Genomic DNA, 19,712 nt, shown 5'->3' on the forward strand with positions numbered 1-19,712 from the left:
ACAAGCAAGTCTCAAATTGTGCTGAAGACGGAGCCTCGGGTTTGTGTCTCAGACTCTTTTGGTGTATCTTGCAGGGACTAGATAAAATCTGAAGAAACAGTACTCGGGATCTGACTAAAGTAAATGCTGAGAGCTAGGTGGTTAGTGTAATACTGCTTTTAGAACTGGGCAGGAAATGATCATTTTTATTTTTTGGCATGTTAGTCTTAAGAGCCTTATTTACATTAGTTTTCTCTACCTAAAAAGAAACGTTTGGGCTTCAAAATTTTGATTCTGTAATTATTTCCACAGCTTGCGACATAGTTGCATTGGCTAAAGAGCAAAGCTGGTATGCCAAAATAAACCTTTGCCAAAGGATCTTCTTGTGCTCCAGTCCCCAAGCGGTCAGTCTTCCTTTTGCACTTGAGCCTGCTTAGGCGTTGCTGCAGTTCTGACCAAATACCTCCTAGTTAAATTTTATTCTTGTACATATTCTGATCTATGTGCTGGAGTAAACCTTTTTCACCCTTTGGATGTGGAATTTTATAACTGGTGCTGGTAGTTATAAACTAATTCATGTTCGGTTCACATTTCACTGATGTTTTGAAGACATAGTAGAAACCATTAGCACGGTGGCCTTGGAAAGATAGCTCAGGCAGTGAAGCAGGGCAGTCTAAAATTTCCCTTTGACAAGAGTGAACCTTGGAACTAGAAAATTCAAACTGTATTCTTGATAATGAAGCAAAATCCTGTTCCAAATGTGTAGCAAATCTGCTATACATTTATAGAGTTCCAAGAGGAGCCCTGTGGGCAGTGGAGGAGATGTGCTTTGGTTACATCATAGGATAGAAGATGGAGCCTTAGCTCTGTACTTGAAAATAAAATGCAGGTAAATGCAAAAATGGTGTTTTATAGAAAGAGATTGATGTATCTTTTAAGATATTTTAAGCAAACTATCCATGAATAGGAAGTTATTTATAAATTAAGCTGGTTAACATGTGGATTGACTTTACCATGAAAGGTTTTCTTTGTGAACCAGCCTATAGTTCAGTGTTCCTCAGTGGGTGCTTTTGGCATTTTGGACAGGACTGTCCCTTGTTTGGTCCCCATCCGCTAAATGGTGGTAGTGGCCCCCACGTTGGGACAACCTAAAATGCTCCCAGACATTTCCAAGCTCCTCCTGGTGGAGAGAGGTACCATTTGGTTGTGAAACACCCCATGTGGTGCCATCCTTTACTTATGGGACACATATCCGAGTGCTTGTTAGTGACAGGCCCTCTACTAGATGTTGGGGATATAGAGGTTAAGAGCAGTGTTTTAATAAACTAGCAAGTGAAATGTATGTAGTCACTAGCTCTGTGGCCTTGGGCAAGAAATTTCATTAACTGTTCTGTCATCTGCAAGTGGGATTGGTGATACCATCTTCTTTGAAGGAATCAACTACAAAATTGCTTAGCATATTGAAGTGCTAATCACATAGCACATATTCAATAAGTGGTTGTCATTACCAGGAAACAGGATCTCAAGCTTACTTGAGTGATGAATTGGGGGCGACAAGCTTGTTTTAGATCCTTGGCTTGTTGAATTTCAGGCTAGAATACATTGTCTTAGAAATATCAGCACCTTCTAGTGGAAAACATGGTGCTGTGGTCCAGTCACTGTTATAAAATAACAGCCTGAAAGAGAAGGGAAGTAACGTTTTGGGAGCCATGAGTGTAGAAATCAGGGAGTTGCCTGGCATGGAAGGAATTGTTTGCTCCCTGGGTCAGTGTTGAGTTGCCTGTGGCAGAGAGGAAGTCTCTGGGCCCTCAGAAGGTTCCGATGGTTCCTTTAGTAATGGGGGTACAGTGCCCTCCTTGCCTATCGATTCAGCTTGCTTTAGCAGAAATTGCAAGAGGTTTTTAACATTGTGTTATGAGTTGTTACCTTTCTAGCTGGTTTCAGGTTTTATGATCAGCATCTCTGCCTAAGTAAGGCTTGGTTCTTACACATTTATTTCTAGCCAACTGTAAAATAAAAAGATGGCAGTTGGTTATAAAATACATCAAAGATTAAATTGTCTTTCATATTTCAGTGTATTTATGGCATGAAATTCAGGTAATTCTTAAAAGGATTATAGAGCATTTATAGGTACTGTTTCAGTTGAAAACAAAACAACACAAAAGTTAAGATTTTTTAAAGAAGGTGTGTGTCCTGATAATTTAAAAATTTCCTTCTGTATGAATGACAAAGTCTCTTGGAAGGTAAAATCCCCCATCGTTGTTGGGAACTTTTAAAACAAGTTTTATTGTGAGCAAGTCCCTCCCACAATCCCAGTTAAGGTGCTTCTGTTTTGAAGGCTAGAATTTTAACATTCAGAGAGGAAACAGTTATTCTTACTCTTTATTTGTATGGTGTTAAAAATTTCTAGGGGAAGGATGTAGCAACTTTTTAAGATGAATGGATTGTGGTAAATGTTTTGCACTGATCAATTCTGTTAAAAGTTGATGTGTCACAATTGGAAGGCTATGTGATATTTCACTGATATCTGAGGTATGCCTTCTTGTGTCTGTTGAAATAAGTCACTTTAGTAAACGACTTGGTATTTTCAAGGACTGAAAAAGGAAGTTGTTTTGCATTTAGACCACGTTCAGCCTTTATTGAGAAATTTAGTTTACTGTGAAAGGTGATTGCATTTCAGAGACTAAAATATTGGTTCCTTGAAAGCATTAAAAGGACTTAAGTATTGGAGCACTTATAGGGGTGCTCTACTGTTTTCTGTGGTTGCCCCTATCCTGGGTCAGGCTGATACCTTCATTTACAAAAGAAATGCTAGTAGCTGTTTGGGTTTATTATCCCCACCTTTTGTGTTGTTGTGATAGTTACTACTTTACTCTTTTTATTTTAAATTCAAATCCTTGCCGTAGGAAAATAATCCACCGCCTTTAAATTCTCATAAGTGGGTGATACAGTAATGAAATAAACAGTCTCAGAGATTTGGACCCAGGATTTCCTTTCTTCTCTCTTTTCCTTCCTTCCATTTTGAAAAAGAGTTGTTACTGCTTTAAAAACAAAAAAATACTTATTGTAGTCAGACAAGATAGAAGTGTTTTAAAAATTTGACTAGTGTTTCTCTTGTGCCTCCAGTGTATTCTGCCTTGATTTTTTTTTATCTTGTCATCTGCATTGTTTTCCTACCTTTCCCTGCACACACAGACCTACCTACTTGTAGAGACCTACACACACATACACACCCCCACACACAAGTATAAGCTCCTTCAAGACAGGGAGTACATTTTGTTTTGCTTCTTACCACAGTTCTGGGAATTTAAGCACCTAAAACATTTGATGAATGATATGACCCTAACTTGAAAGCAGTTACAGTCAAACAGATATTTGGGCGGAAAAAAACGTAAAATAGATGTCTGCTTTAATGCAGTCTATTACATGGATTTCAGTGGACATGCGGGTTGAGGGAGAAATAGTTTGGGATTATATGAATGGATTTGGTGCATGGTTGGACTTGGTTGCGGAAATCTTTTTGTTAAGAGAATTTTGAGTTGGTTGAAATAGGAAAGAGGTTGCTTTCTGCAAAATGGACTGTTGAGCAGAGGCAAGTAAGAAAGAGACTACAGGCAGGCCTGAGGTAAATATGGATGAAGGGAGGTCAGAACATTGTGAAGATGAGGCAGAAAAACTCAGACAAAGGACATTAGTAGTGATGACTGTGACGAATGGGAGATTTGAATTTTATTTCTGAGCAGAAGCAGGACTAGGGGCATAAGTTTTTGTAAGTAACTCAGCCTCCTATCACCTAGAGCAATGTGGTTTTTTTTTGCGGTATGTGGACCTCTCACTGTTGTGGCCTCTCCCGTTGCGGAGCACAGGCTCCGGATGCGCAGGCTCAGCGGCCAAGGCTCCGGGCCCAGCCGCTCCGCGGCACGTGGGATCTTCCCGGACTGGGGCATGAACCTGTGTCGCCTGCATCGGCAGGCGGACTGCCAACCACTGTGCCACGAGGGAAGCCCTAGAGCAATGTTTTTAGTGCTGGAAAAGTTTTTCAAGAAGTTTTGGGAATGAATCCGGATTCTAACACTGTGGTCACAAAACCACCTATTTGTACGAAGCGCATTAAAATCCTCTATGTTCTGTCCTTCATAAATGAAATAAAATTGTGTATTTCTTGAGCAAAGCAGTAGTTTACCTAGATTTTGTATTGTTCTGTACTTGATTTCATATATCATATTGCTTTTCACTTTTTAAGTTTGTAAGCTGCCATAGAAAGCATGCAAAACGTGGGTTCATGTATTTAAGGTTTCTGAACTCCATAGAACAAAAATCATTCCTGTATTATAGAACTAACAATACTGCGTGATTCTTGATAATGATGGTATGACATTTAGCCATCTTATTAAGGAATATTTGCCATTTCTTGTAACATTTACTATGTAACTCACTATATAATCATGGAAATTCCTGTTTTACTATAGTGGTTCTGAAACCTGTCCGATCATCTGATTTACTTGAGGGACTTAACAAGAAAATAGAAAAAAAAAAAGAATCCTGGGTCTTAGCCAGTATAGATTCATGGAATACAGGAGCAAAAAAGGATCCTGGATATGGTAATCCAGTCCTCTCATTTTACAAATGAAATTTACGCAGACAGTGATATGCAGAATTGGGATTAGATTCCAAGTCTTCATATTCTCAGTTCAGTGCTGTGGCCGTTACACTATGCTTCCTGAAGTTGGCATTTAGGTTCTTTCTGACTGAAATTCCCAGTGAGATAAAAAGGCTGTTTACCAACCTTGATCTCATACTTCAGACACAGCTACTACTAACCAGCTTTACTAACCAGCTTTGCCTTTATCTTTTGTATTTATATCCAGGGTTCTTTGTTGCCATGCCATTTAACGGTCTCTAAACTTTTCAGTGTTTTCAAGTGTGAGGATATTGCCCCACTTTTTTTTTTTTTAATGAAGTGTGTGGGGTTTTTCTGGCATTTACATGTAGTAATTCATTAATAAAAAATTAGGAAACAGGAATACGCAGAAAGAATGAAAATGAACATGCATAATCCACTCCCAAGAGATAATCTTTAATGGGTTTTTTTTAAACAATTTAATGTTTATACCTATATATAGCCTTCTTTCTTAAAGCTGTGTCAACGTTTTTATGGCTTTTGATTAACATTGACAAACTGCCTTCTAGAAATTGTCCCTTTTTAAAAAAGTTACAGAACTTTTTTGGGTTATCCTGTGATATATAATTATTTTAGATTGAGGAAATATTAATGATGGCAAGTTATTATGTCTTTATTAATGCTTTTTAATGAATTTATATTTTATCAATCATTAGAGCATGCTATACATTTGCAAAATTAATGACACATATGTGTGGGACATTTATTCAAGCTACATCTGTCCTTTTTTTTTAAACGGAAATGAACATTTCTCCACTTTACTGCCAAAGCGCAGTGCTCCATTCTTCCCACACATAGTATTATTACAGCCTTTCAGCCTAGACTTGTTATATTTCTCACGTTCATTGTTGTTAATCCTGTTTTCTATTAAATGTTAAAGCATGGGGCTGAGGGACTGGGAGGTTGTGGTCGAATCCCTAACAAAACCAAAAACTCAGGAACAATACATACAGCAAAACAAGAGGAGACTTCCGCTTCTGGCCACCGTGGAATAACTGGTACCATACTTGCTTTCCCACCATAAACAACTAGAAAATTGGATAAAATATATGAAAAAACTGCTTCCAGTTATTGGACAACAGAGGTAATACAGGAACCAAGAGACAGGAAACAAATGAAATGAGCTCTATAATCCCTCTGGCTTTCTGCCTGGAGTCACTCTCTGGACCATGGTTTAGAGGAGACCAAGCAGAGCATGTTGGTCTTGCTGAGTTGAGGAGGCTTGGAGTTGGGGAAGGCTTACCTGGCTAGAATTCGCGGGTTGGATAGGCTGACAGGAGGGAGCTAGACAGAAAACCCACCATCTGTAAAGGAGTCTCTCTCTGTAGGAGGCCCGGCAAAGAATGACTAGAGAACCTTAGACAGTTGCCAGAGCTCATGGGGCCGGAAGGCGTATGAATACCTTATTGAATCCCTGGGGCATCCCATGGAATCTCCAGATGGTCAGATCTTAGTAGAAAGGCTACATTAGCCCTAGAGTAAAGCTTTAGACTTAGCCTGACAAAGTATAAAAACAAGCCTTGAAATGAAGCATGCTAAAGCTCAAGTAAGGTAACCGCCAGAACAAAGCACAACATTCTTAAAAGGAAGAAAACAAAATCCAGTGATCAGCAATTTAATGTTGTGAATTGTAAATATGCTCAGAATTTACAGAAAACATGAACATAATGAAGAAAGAGAAGTTTTAAAAGATGGAACTTATAAAGGTGAAAAATACATCTAAAGCGAAAAACTCACTTCATGAGACAAATAGATTACTTTAAAGAAAAAGTCAGCCAGCTAGAAGATGTAGCAAGAAAGTATCCAAACTGAAGCCCAGAGAGGAAAACAATTTTAAAAAGTGAATGGAAGCTCAGTGACCTGTGGGACAATATCAGGTGGTTTAATATACATGCCGTTTTTGTCTCAAAAAAAGGGAAAGAGAAGCAGGAAAGAAATTTGAAGAAAATAATGGGTGAATGTTGAAAACTATAAACACAGATTCAAGAATCTCTCTGAACTCCAAACAGGATAAATCCTTGTGACTCTGGGGTAGGCAGATTTTTCTTATGTCAGAACTCACATATTATAAAAGAAAAAGTCAGTAAACTGGACATCAGAATTGAAAACTTCTACTCAAAAACACCATTAAGAAAGGGCAAGACACGAGAAAATACGTAAGAAATACGCACACACACACACACACCTCTCAAATTGTATCAGGATCATACAAAAAATTCCTACAACTCAGTAAGATCAATGCAGCTTTTTAAAAAATTGGGCACAAGATTTGAATAGAAATTTCACAAAAGATTTGAATAGAAACTTCACAAAAGAAGATATACAAATGGTTGATAAGAACATGAAAAGATCCTGAACTTTGTAGTCATTGTGGAAATGTGAGATTCCCCTGCAACCCCCTGGAATGGCTGAAAATAAAAAGGCTGACAGCACTAAGTGTTGGTGGGCATGTGAAACAACTGGAACTGTGTATCTTGCTAATGAGAATATAAAATATTACATCTACTTTGGAAAACAGTTTGGTGGCTTCTTATAAAGTTAAATATATGCTAATCATTCAACTCAGAAATTCCACTTCTAGATGGTTATGCAAGAGAAATGAATGTGTATTTTCACAAAAGCTTTGTAGAGGAATATTCATAGCACCATTATTGTTAATGGCCCCAAACCAGTAATCGTCCAAATGTCTATCAACAGGTGAATGGGTAAGCAAACCATTGTACATTCATGTCATGGAACACTAAGCAATAAAACAGAATGAACTGCTACTGATACACAGGCCATAGACAAATATCACAGACATGCTGAGCAAAAGAAGCCAGATACAAAAGAGTACGCAGTGTGTACTTCCATTTACAATGAAATTCTACATCGGGCCAAATGAATCTATAGTGTGACAGAAAGCAGATTGGCACCTGCCCAGGGCCAGCAGTAGGGTAGGAATTGACTGGGCCTTGGTGTGAGGGAAGGCTTTGGGAAGACAGAAATGTTCTTAATCTTGATTTTGGTGGTGGTTATACAGGTGTGTATGTTTGTCAAAAACTCATCAAACTGTACTCTTGTAATGGGTGCATTTTATTGTATATAAATTGTATTTCGATGAAATTGACTTTAAAAAATATGGAGGAAGTGAAGGGAGCGAACCAATTATAAGCCAGGTATTTTAACTTTATTATTGTACTTAATCTTCACAGTTACTTATTCATTCAAGAATATTCAACAAATACTTTTTTTTTTTTTTTTTGCGGTACATGGGCCTCTCCCTGCCGTGGCCTCAGCCACATCGGAGCTCAGGCTCCGGACGTGCAGGCTCAGCAGCCATGGCCCACGGGCCCAGCTGCTCCTTGGCACGTGGGATCTTCCTGGACCGGGGCACGAACCTGTGTCCCCTGCATCAGCAGGTGGACTCTCAACTACTGTGCCACCAGGGAAGCCCAACAAATACTTTTTGAGGTTCTACATACCAGCGTCTGTACCAGGTACTGAGAGTACGGTTGTGAGTAAAAGCTATCATGGTTTCCACCTACCCTAATGCACAGTTTATTTGGTAGAAAGACATCAATAAAAAGTGTTGCTCAGGGAAATACTTAAAAGGTGCTGTGAGAGCATATAATACATTCATCCTTAGCATGTAATATATGCACTTATATGATATATGACATGATACATATTGTACTATATATTTCATATAATGTATGAGGCATTTTCTGTGCCTTGGTTTCTTCATTTGTAACCACTATCCATGAGATATACCAAATGAGTTAATCCTTGTAAAGTGTTTTGACTGGTGCTGGTAGATAGGAAGTGCACAATAAGTGTTGGCTGCTATCTTGATGACATTTGACAATTCTATTGATAGTTGTCTAACGTTGCAGGGGTACTAACTATGCTAACTCAGGGAACACTGGAGTAGGACCAGGTTTTGGGGAAGCCATTAGGAGTTTGACTAGAAATGTTGGGGTTTTTTGGAGACATCCAGATGGAGATGTCTTGTAGTCAGCTGTGGAGACTTGTTGGGTACAGCTCTAGATGCAGCAGAGTAGCCTAGGCTGGAGATACAATTTAGAATAGTGTTCAGCATCTAGACTGGAATTGCCTTGAGTATAAATAAGATCATCAAGAGAGCAACTGTACACACATATAACAGAGGGACTTAAACCTTGATCTGAGTCTTGAGGAATGCCTTTTAAATCATTTTCTCTTTTGCTTAACATATGATTTGCCTATATTTATGCCTGACTTCCAATATACAAGATGAAACAAAGGGAAATAATTAGGCATAAAAACAAGTCAGTTGAAGCAGTCAGCGGAAGTGGAGGTGTCCAGACCTTGGGTGAGATGATAACCAGTGGACACCAGTCTTGACTGTCTGTGTGGCTCAGAAGGGGAAATGTGTTTAGCAACAGGGATTTCACTTTTTGACCTCCCCCCGACAAATATGTTCATCTGCAAAGATAGGGATTTTTTGGAACTGAGCGTAAATTGTACTTCAGTTTCAAAGAGAAATTTTTTATGTGACTTGTTTAAGTGACAGGATAACAATGGACCAAAAAACAGGGATTTTGCCGAAGTCTTACTGATGCTCTTCTCATAGGCAGTTCTTACATTTATCCTTAATTACTTAAGTCGCTTGTCTTTCTCATCAGACTCCTCTTAGATAGTTTGCTTTGACCAGAGGATAGAAGAATTGAGGCCATGGCTTTGCCTGAAGTACCAACAGGTTCTTTCTCAACCCCTCTCTTTTATATTTCTATATTCACCTGTAAAATAATGAAAGACAAAGGCTTAGTAATCTGCAGCTTTACTGATTTTTAATTTATATACTACTCTAAGGTTAGAATTTGTTTTCTGAAAGGCTAAATTTTAAAAAAAAGCTTTAAAAAACATTTAAATATTTTTCTTGGCCCTTATTTTTTTTCTCTAATCAGACTTTTTGATTGGTTCAGAGCCATTGTTATAATTATATTTCATTTATTCATAAAACGAGCAAGGACTTATTCATAAAGTCTCTTATTTATTCATAACATCCCTGCTGTTGGCAGGAATTGTATATGCTGGGTTTTTAGAGCATCAGAAAAGAAGGTATGATTCTGGCCCTTCAGGATTTCCCAGTCAGGTGGAGAGGAAAAGATGTTGTGAAAAAAATGAGGCAGAATAGTGTGATAAATGCATAATAGTGGCATTTACAAGGTAGTAAGTAAACAAGATACTTCCTACGTGGGACACTGGGAACAGCCTTTAGAGGCAGGATGGGACTCTAGTTTTGTTTAGAATTACCATGGCATCATTTCATTGGATCCTGATGAAAGCTCTGTAGAGTCAGGCAGGTATTTATAAATGAGGAAATATGGTCCTCTTTCTATATTTCTTGAAATCCTTTGGAAACCTGCTGGCTGAAAAAGATTTTCTAGAACTCTTAAGTGGTATGATAGTGACATCTACTGTAATAGCTCATATGGTTACAGTCTTTGAAGAAGCTGCAGTTTAGATAATTTAACAGTATCATGAGGAAGACCTTAACAATTGATTCTGTCACCTGCCATTTTGCAGGGAGAGGAGGTGATCTGCAGGTCATCAGATACTGTTTTTCTGGCCAGGCTGAGTGCTTTGTCGGGGCTTACCATCACTATTAATCTGTGTTTAGTTTGTCGGCCATTTGAGAGAGTGTAGCTCTTAGTGCAGCCTTTTTAGGAATGTTGGAAAAAATCATCTTAGAGTACAATTCTTTTTTTTTTTTTTTAAGAAGATGGTGGGGGTAGGAGTTTATTTATTTATTTTTGGCTGTTAGGTCTTTGTTTCTGTGCGAGGGCTTTCTCTAGTTGCGGCAAGCGGGGACCACTCTTCATCGTGGTGCGCGGGCCTCTCACTATCGCGGCCTCTTGTTGCGGAGCACAGGCTCCAGACGCGCAGCCTCAGTAGTTGTGGCTCACAGGCCCAGTTGCTCCGTGGCATGTGGGATCCTCCCAGACCAGGGCTCGAACCTGTGTCCCCTGCATTGGCAGGCAGACTCTCCACCACTGCGCCACCAGGGAAGCCCGAGTACAATTCTCGAGATTCATTTAATACCACCATCTTTATTTTCACCAGTTTAACCTTTCTGAGTAGGTTTTTAAATCTGTAAGTGGGGGACTTCCCTGGTGGTGCAATGGTTAAGAATCCGCCTGCCAATACAGGGGACACGGATTCGAGCCCTGGTCCGGGAAGATCCCATATGCCGCGGAGCAACTAAGCCCATGCACCACAGCTACTGAGACCATGTGCCACAGCTACTGAAGCCCACGCGCCTAGAGCTCGTGCTCTGCAATGAGAAGCCACCACAACGAGAAGCCCGCTCGCTGCAACTAGAGAAAGCCCACGTGCAGCAATGAAGACCCAATGCAGCCAAAAATAAATAAATAAACAAATTTACTAAAAAAAAAAATCTATAAGTGGGGAGATTGATATGTATCTCGTAGAGGTGTTAGGAAGATTAATTGAAATAATAACGTATAAAACGTTTAGAGCAGTACCTAGTATGTGGTAGATGCTCTTGAAATGGAAGTTAGAAAAAAATAAGAATATTGAATGGCGTATATGTTCAGGTCACCTTCAATTGTGTAATGACCTGGTAGGATTACTTTATTTATTTTTAAACATTTTATTTATTTATTTGGCTGCATTGGGTCTTCAGTGCTATGCGCATTGGGTCTTCAATGCTACGCACGGGCTTTTCTCTTGTCGTGGCCAGCGGGGGCTGTTCTTCGTTGTGGTGCGCAGGCTTCTCATTGCAGTGGCTTCTCTTGTTGCGGAGCGTGGGCTCTCGGAGTACGGGCTTCAGTAATTGTGGCACGTGGGCTCAGTAGCTGTGGCTTGCGGGCTCTAGAGTGCAGGCTCAGTAGTTGTGGCTCACGGGTTTAGTTGCTCCATGGCATGTGAGATATTCCCGGACCAGGGCTCGAACCCTTGTCTCCTGCATTGGCCGGTGGATTCTTAACCACTGTGCCACCAGGGAAGCCCGGTAGGATTACTTTAATTTCAGCTGTCTTTTGAAATTATGAAAGTCCATTGCGATTAACTATAATACTTTACATTTTAAAGGAAATTTAAATTTACAAAGTTCTTTCATATTCATTATTTGATTGATTATCAGGACAACTTTGTAAGATCGTTATTTTCTGCCTAAGACTCCAAATTTCAGGAAAGGTTAAACAAGCAGTGGTAGTAGAAAGTTAATGGTGGTTCTAATGAAAGCATATTAAAGTAGAAATAATGACACTATTATATTATGAGTTCTTCTGTGTTTGTGTTTTTTACCTACTTAGATTCTGAGTAGATTTGGTTTTGGACTTTCTTTTCCTCTGTTCGCGTGTGTGCATGTGTGCGTGCGTGTGTATGCGTGTGTGTGTGTGTGTGTGTGTGTGTGTGTGTGTGTGTGTGTGTCAGGGAGAGAGGGAAAGGGGGAGAGGGAGAAAGATTGTGGAAGAGGGTTGGTTTTGTCTTAATGGAACTCTGGAAAGGGAGATCCACAGCCTCTTAATTCAGATCCAATAGTGCTGTATTATGCATCCCTCCCTGCCCCAAGTCATATTTTAAATAAGAGACTGATTTACAAGGTTGATTGTCAAGTTTTTTTTTTTTTTTTGCAAATTTGTAAGCGTTTGATGGCCACTAAGTATATGCTAGAGATTGAGGAGATTCCCTTAGATTGAATATGGATGAAAATTAACCACCAATTTGGCTGACCTTGTAGGATTTGCTAAGCCAGATGTGGCAAATTTATTTGGTGGCTACTGTTCAAATGCATTGATTCAATTCTTTTTCAAAGGTAAGAGTTATGCATGTTTTTTTACTTCCTATTTTGGTTTTATGTTTTAAAAATTTAAGATAAACCTATAAATTTGTGACTCTCCCACCTTCTTTTGTGGAATGAAACTATTGGTGGCTGATATTTTGGGTAGTCTCACTTCTTGACTAATTCCCATTTTAGGATGTTTTGTAATTTAAAAAAATTATGTACTTCATGTATTAGGTCTTTATCATCTCTTTCTCCTAGTATCATAAATAAATCACCATTTACCATTTATATGGATTTACATCCAGGTAAGTAGATTTGACTTTGCTTAGGATTGTATGCCAGTGTTGAATTATTGATAGTTTTGCAACAGGCTATGCTTATCACTCAGAAATAATTTAGAAACAAGTGATATTGAATGTACTTTTAGTTTGTTTTGTTTTACATTTCAGAGTCTGTCTTGATTTTGGAAGAAATATCTGGTAACCAACATGACTGAGTTCTGGCTTATATCAGCTCCTGGGGAGAAAACATGTCAGCAAACATGGGAGAAATTGCATGCGGCAACTACGAAGAACAACAATCTTGCAGCTACTTCAAAGTTCAACATTCCTGACTTAAAGGTAAAACTGTGCTGTGCAAAATCGTTCATCATGAAGGAGAGGAGAGTTGTCTCTGCTTACCTTTTGGTAGAAATGAGATATCCAGGTTCCTTCAAAAGAAAACTCTCATCTCTAGGGATTGGCATAATTTAAAACTTATCTTGTTCTTTCTGATCTTCAAATTTTAGATAATAAGGAAATTGAGATGTCTTGAAGGAAACTACCAAAACAAAATAAGTTTTCCTAAACTTTTGTGCTGTTCTAAATTGTAATTTAAATTTTAATGAGAAATCTTACGAAAATACTCGATGTATTACTTACATATGATTTTTAGAAGTGAAAAATCTTGGGACTATGTATTCTTAAATATCACAGTGAATCCATTTTTCTGTTATTAAATTCATGTAATACTCACTGATGTTGTAAATGTTTTACCATTGCACCTCTTTAATTATACTTGGCAAATCTATCCTAGTTATTTAATCTAGTTTATCTATTTAACATTTATCAAACATCAGTAATGTAGCAGCCTCTAAGTGAAGCAGGCTGCCAGTAATCGGTTGACTGAACTTCTGTAAAGAATGGAAAAGATCATGATACTTATATTTTTCTGGTTAACCAAATGAGGCAGTTACATACAACACTCATTTAAGAAATACTTAAAACCACTGGTTTAGTATTTTGGGACTTACGAATTCCTTTGATACACTGATATAGACTGTGGACATTTCTTCCAAAACACGCTCATTTACATATACACAGTGTTGAGTACAAATTCAGTTACAGGGAATTCCCTGGTGGTCCAGTGGTTAGGACTGCGTGCTTTCACTGCAGGGGCACGGGTTCAGTCCCTGGTCAGGGAACTAAAATCCTGTGTGCCATGTGGCACGGCCCAAAATAATAATAATCATAAAGTTTCCTTTAAAAAGAAACACCACAATTTCAGTTACAGATGCTCTGATGCACAACCCTGGACCCCTGCTTAGGAGCTGCTCTTGTAAACCATGACTTCAAATGATCCACTGCCACTGGGCAGGACCAGCAGAGGCACAGGCCTGCTATTGTGGAATCTTCACATCTAAGTGGTGGCTGTGCCCATGAATTAGAGGATTATCTTGTACATATAAATAGCTTTGCAGTGTTTAGCAAACATTTTTTAACCACACTTGCATATTATGAAATAAAATATGGAGAACTTAAGATTTGCAGGCCCTTCAAATCAAGATGTTGTATTACCTTGTTTAAAAAAAAAACAGGATGAAATCTCTAATGAAATGTTGTTTTTCCCTTCTAGGTTGGCACACTCGATGTCTTGGTTGGTTTGTCGGATGAACTGGCTAAACTGGATGCATTTGTAGAAGGGTAATGTATTTATATACATAGGCTAGAGCAAAATGAGAGTTGCTATTAGGCTACGGGGGCATTGGGTTTATTATCACATGTGTATTCTGCTTATTGGAATGGTTTTAGAAAACAATGACTTTTTTTTCTTTGTAAATCTTTATGAAGATATAATTAATGTGCAATAAAATACAGCTGTTTGACGTGTGAAAATGGTGACTCCTTTTAATATTTTTATTGAGATATAATTTACATGCTAGGCAGTTCACCTACTTCAAGTGTACAATTCACTGATTTTTCATATATTCACAGAGTTGTGCAGCCATCACCACAATCAATTTTAGTACATTTTCATCCCCCTGCCACTATCATAAATATCCTGTTTCCATTAGTAGTTACTCCCTAACCCCCACTGCCCACTAACCTACTTTCTGACACTACACGTTTGCTTTTTGTGGACATTTCATATAAATGGAATCATACAATATGTCGTCTCTTGTGACTGGCTTCTTTTCCTTAGTGTAATGTTTTCAAGGTTCATCCGTGTTGTAGCATGTGTCAACACTTAATTTCTTTTTATTACCAAATAATATTACATTGTGAGGATATACTGCATTTTGTTAATCCATTCATCAGTTGATGGATATTAAGGTTGTTTCCATTTTTTGGCTCATATGAATAATGCTACCATGAATATTTGTGTACAAGTATTTGTGAGCTCATGTGTTTTCATTTCTCTTGGGTATGTACCTAGGAGTGGAATTGCTGGGTCAATGTGACTGTACTTTTAACATTTTGAAGAATTGCCAGACTGTTTTCCAAAGTGGTTGTACCATTTTACGGTCTCACCAGCAGTGTACGAAGGTTCTAATTTCTCCATATTGTCGACAATACTTGTTACTATCCATCTTTTTGATTATAGCCATCCTAGTGGATATTAAAGAGAATTTCATTGTGTTTTTGATTTGCATTTCCCTGATGGCTAATAATGTGTTTAACATCTTTTCATGTGTTTGTTAGCCATTTGTGTTTCTTCTTTGGGGAAATGTCTGTTTGGATCCTTTGCCTGTTTTTTAATTGGCTTATTGGTCATTTGATTATTGACTTGTAAGAGTTCTTTATATATTGTAGATACAACTCTTATCAGATATGACTTGCAAATATTTTCTCCCATTCTGTCGGTCGTCTTCACTTTCTAGATAGTGTCCTTTGAAGCACAAAACATTTAATTTTAATGTCCAATTTATCTCTTTTTTGTTGTTGCTTGTGTTTTTGATGTTGTATGGAAGAAAACATTGCCTAATCCAAGGTCACACAGTTTTATGTCTGTATTTTCTCTTAAGAGTTTTATAGTTTTAGTTTTTACATTTAGGTCTTTGATCCATTTTGAGTGAATTTTGTATATGGTGGTAGGGAGAAGTCCATCTTCATTCTTTTGCATGTGGATATCCAGTTGTCCATTTGTTGAAAAGACTATTCTCTCTCCATTGAACTGTCCTGACACCCTTGCAAAAATCCATGGAACATAAATGTAAGGGTTTATTTCTGGACTCTCATTTGTATTCCATATTCCTGTCCTTATGCCAGTACCACATTGCCCTCTTTACTGCAGCTTTGTAGTAAGTTTTGAAATTAGGAAGTGTGAGCTCTCCAACTTAACTTTCTCTTTTTCAAGATTATTTTGGCTGTTTGGTTCCTTTCATTTCCATTTGAATTTTAGGAATACCATGTCAAATATCTGCTAGAAGTCAGCTGGAATTTTGAGGGGGATTATGTAGAATCTGTAGGTAATTGGGGCAGTATTGCCATCCTGACATATTAAGTCTTTGATTCATGAACATGGGCTGTTATACCATTTATTTGAAGATTTATTTGGTGATGATTTTGTCTTCAAAATTCAGTTACATTAAAAGATTGTTCTAGGCTACAGGTTTAGTCACTTGAAATTCAGTTACTGTGTATTTTAGCTGAAGATGGGTATGGGATCCGTAATAACTTTCTGAATTTTGATTAATTGACAGACTCAGTCTACAATCCCTTTGACTCTTGACGTACAGAGCTTTCTAAATACTTAGGGCTTAGGTAAATAGGTATAATTTGTAAAAAACCAGAATTTTGGAGAATCTTAGAAATGTACCTCTGATTAAAGCTTTAAGGGAACAGACCTGAATAGAGGGGAACTTAATCTCAAAATCTGTGCAGAAGGGTTTTCTTGTTTATGCTGTTATGCTTTTCTGAATTGATAGAACCACCATAATGCAGTACTCTGGTAGTAGAGGCTGAGGTGTTGCAGAGAGATCTTTTGACATAACAACATGTGGTAAGTAAATAAATAGACCTAAAGATGTACTCATGAGGCAAAAGGCCAGTTGGGGGCTAGTTTTACAGTAGATTATGCAAGAGATACTGAAAACGTCAGCTAAGGGCAGGCACTAGGCAATAAAAATGGAAAAGAGAGGATGAAAGCAAAAGTAACAAACTGCTTTTAGGGTTAATAATTCCATGCATTTAGTAGAGCAAATGTGAAAGTAATTTTTGATGATAGTCTCAGTTCTTACCATCAGTCAGTTTTTTGTCTCTTGGTTTCTTGATTGTAGGTTTTTAATTAGGTAAACTTTTCGTGGTTGCCCCCCCCGAGGTGATTGTCCTTTCTGCAGTCCCACCAGCCTCATTGCAATGTTAGGTCATGACAACGAAGAGGACAGTGAGAAGGGAGGTTCCTGAGAATATAATTATTAACACTTACTTGGATCCTTATAAATCACCTCAGTAGCTCTCTAGATCTTTCTTTAAATCATCAGTGGGATGTCCTGAGTATAGTTTAAGGTTTGCGCACATTTTTTAGGGAAGTAAGTATTTAGGGCAAATGCAGTTCATTTGGTCAGAAGCATTGCAAGTTGCCTATGCAGTTTGTCAGCTATTCTTTTCTGCACTGTTACGCAATCTAGTCTTTGTATCAGTCTTCCTGAAAGATAAGAGGAATTTTAAAATCATATGATTGTTAGACTTAGGTAGAATTGACAGATGCTAGCTTAATGACTGAGTGTTCCAGTTTTTAAACACTGAACATTGTGGTGGAGTAAATTATAGTTCATACTTTTTCAGTAATCTGATCATTAGAGCAGTTTGTTTTTTGTTTTTTTTTTTTAAGGTGACCATGTGTCATGGATACTCCCGTAGAGATGCATAGGGAGATTGTCAAGGTCTGAGTTATGCGATGTTAAGTTGATAAATTTGACACCAGGCAGTTCTACACTCTGAACCATTTCTGTGGTAAACATGCACATTTTTTTAAAAAAATTGAAGTATAGTTGGTTTACAGTGTTGTGAACATGCACATTTTGGAATGTTCATAGCAGATGGTTCTGTTTACAAGATGCTCGTCAACTTATATAGGAATAATGGTTTGTCTTCTGTGAAGGAATGGGTGAATTTTGGAGACACAGCCAAGTGTATGGACAAATCCCAAGTTAAACATGTTGAAGACTTACGGCTTACATCATTTTTTTCTGAATTTGTTCCACTTTCTTAGGTTTGAGGTCATTCTGCATAGGATTGTCATTCACATTTTGTCCTTCTGTTGCTTCTTTCTGGCCTTTATTGGTTCATGTTGCAGGAGTTTCTTAATTTGTCTTCCAGTTTACACTCCCTGTTGTTGAGCACAAAGTCATTGGAGTAATTGTCCGAAGTCCTGTTTTGACCATATTACACCTCTTCCTAAAGGCTGACATCAGAGGCAATCTACCTGCAGTCTGGCCCCAGCCGGCCGTCCTAGCACAACCTCCTTTCTCCTGAGCACGACACTCCCGGCAGTCTGGACCCCTCATCATTCGTTGCTTTTCTTATCTTTCTGGATCTTGACTCCTATGATGCCCTGTGGCAAGAATATACATTCTTCCCACCTAATCAGCCTTTCAAAACCATTCCTGTCCTTCATTGCCCTGCGCCTGATCCGTTATGCTTTTTTGATTACAGTAGCTGGAAGTGACGTCTTTTTCCTTTATGCGTTTCTGTCTGTAGCCTGGTCATCTCAGCTGGCGCTCACCACAGATGGCTTTGTATTTAGTCATCCGTCATTTTTGGTATCTTTCCATTTTGATTTTAAGCAATGGGAAGCTAGATTTTTGGCGTATACTTTTGTATCCCACCCACGGCCCAGAGGCAGACAAGGAATGGGGGAAAGAACAACAGACTCCAGAGTCAAGACACCACGTTTTTAGTCACAGCTCTGCTGGGAACTGGTTTTGTGACTTTTGGGGCTAAGTCACTTACTCTCTTCATACCTGGGGGTGTCTTTATTTATAAAGTGAAGGGATTGAGAAGGTGATATGCAGATGCCTCAGTAGTTTTGGCACCATGGTTTCCCCTTTAGATTGTTTTTCTCAAATAGTAGATGCTCAATAAATAGTTAATGAATAAGTAGTGTAGGACCGCATTCTTCATTGTTACCATTGCTTGTATTCTATTGCCTGTGGGATCCCTTTTGTCCTAAGGGGAAGGACATAACTGGTGAATGAAAGCTCCTGCTTCCCCCTTTGTTTTTGCAGTGCAGTGAGATCTGTTGCCCAGTTTTTCAGCTTATTCTTGCTAGCTTTCCACTACTTTCTTTCTGGACTTGGTAAACATATTGCATGTGGTCTCCTTAAAACTACAGTTACTCAGTTGAGTTTGACATATGTAATAAGATCTTCGTGCTTTTTGTCCTTAAAACATTATTTTAGAAGTTAGGACCCATTTGTTCTATATTATACAGATAGTGTAATTGGAACAAATAGAGTCAAATTCGTGTCTTTATGTAATGTGTTCATTGTATAGTATGGAATTTAGGTTGTTTTCCTGAAAGTGATTGTTGATTTTTTTTTTTTTTTCTCCCAAGGGTGGTTAAGAAAGTGGCTCAGTATATGGCTGACGTATTGGAGGATAGTAAAGATAAAGTTCAGGAGAATTTGTTGGCCAATGGAGGTAAGCTAATGTTTCATGATTTGCAATTTATTTCTATAAAGTGAACGACTTAAAAAAGGTTTATAGGTAAGGATATTAAATACAATAGAAAGCCATTAAAATAGAATGATTACTACTGAATTTGGTGATATTGCCAGTTACATTCTTTCCTCTGAAACACAACCTCTCATAAGACAATCCTACATAATATATAATATAGTTTATGATATGGATCTTCCAAAAGCAATATTATAAAGATTTACCTTAGTTCTTTCCAGAATCTATTTGTCAACTCCCATTAACAACTGTGTTTCCAAGTTATGTCTCTCAGCATTGTTCCAGTTGAATACTTGTTTTCTCTGGCTTTTTGTATTTAATAGCATCCAACTGCCAAATC

The 19,712-nt window shown here is 38.2% G+C and overlaps 1 protein-coding gene across 3 annotated transcripts in view; it reads left to right on the forward strand.

The window, feature by feature from the left end:
• The window catches only part of ATP6V1C1 (ATPase H+ transporting V1 subunit C1), a 38,712-nt gene that overhangs the window by 1,428 nt on the left and 17,572 nt on the right, over positions 1-19,712 (forward strand). For 2 of the 3 annotated variants that reach the window (XM_060127845.1, XM_060127843.1), the window contains 3 exons: positions 12,884-13,054; positions 14,328-14,395; positions 19,251-19,336. In XM_060127845.1, coding sequence (XP_059983828.1) covers positions 12,923-13,054; positions 14,328-14,395; positions 19,251-19,336 — 286 coding nt within the window. In that variant the 5' untranslated portion in view covers positions 12,884-12,922. Of the gene's footprint in view, positions 1-12,389; positions 12,465-12,883; positions 13,055-14,327; positions 14,396-19,250; positions 19,337-19,712 lie in introns of all 3 variants that reach the window. The other variant, XM_060127844.1, reaches the window with a different exon arrangement.

Source organism: Lagenorhynchus albirostris, chromosome 17 (genome assembly GCF_949774975.1).
Source record: "Lagenorhynchus albirostris chromosome 17, mLagAlb1.1, whole genome shotgun sequence".
Taxonomy (NCBI): Eukaryota; Metazoa; Chordata; class Mammalia; order Artiodactyla; family Delphinidae; genus Lagenorhynchus; species Lagenorhynchus albirostris.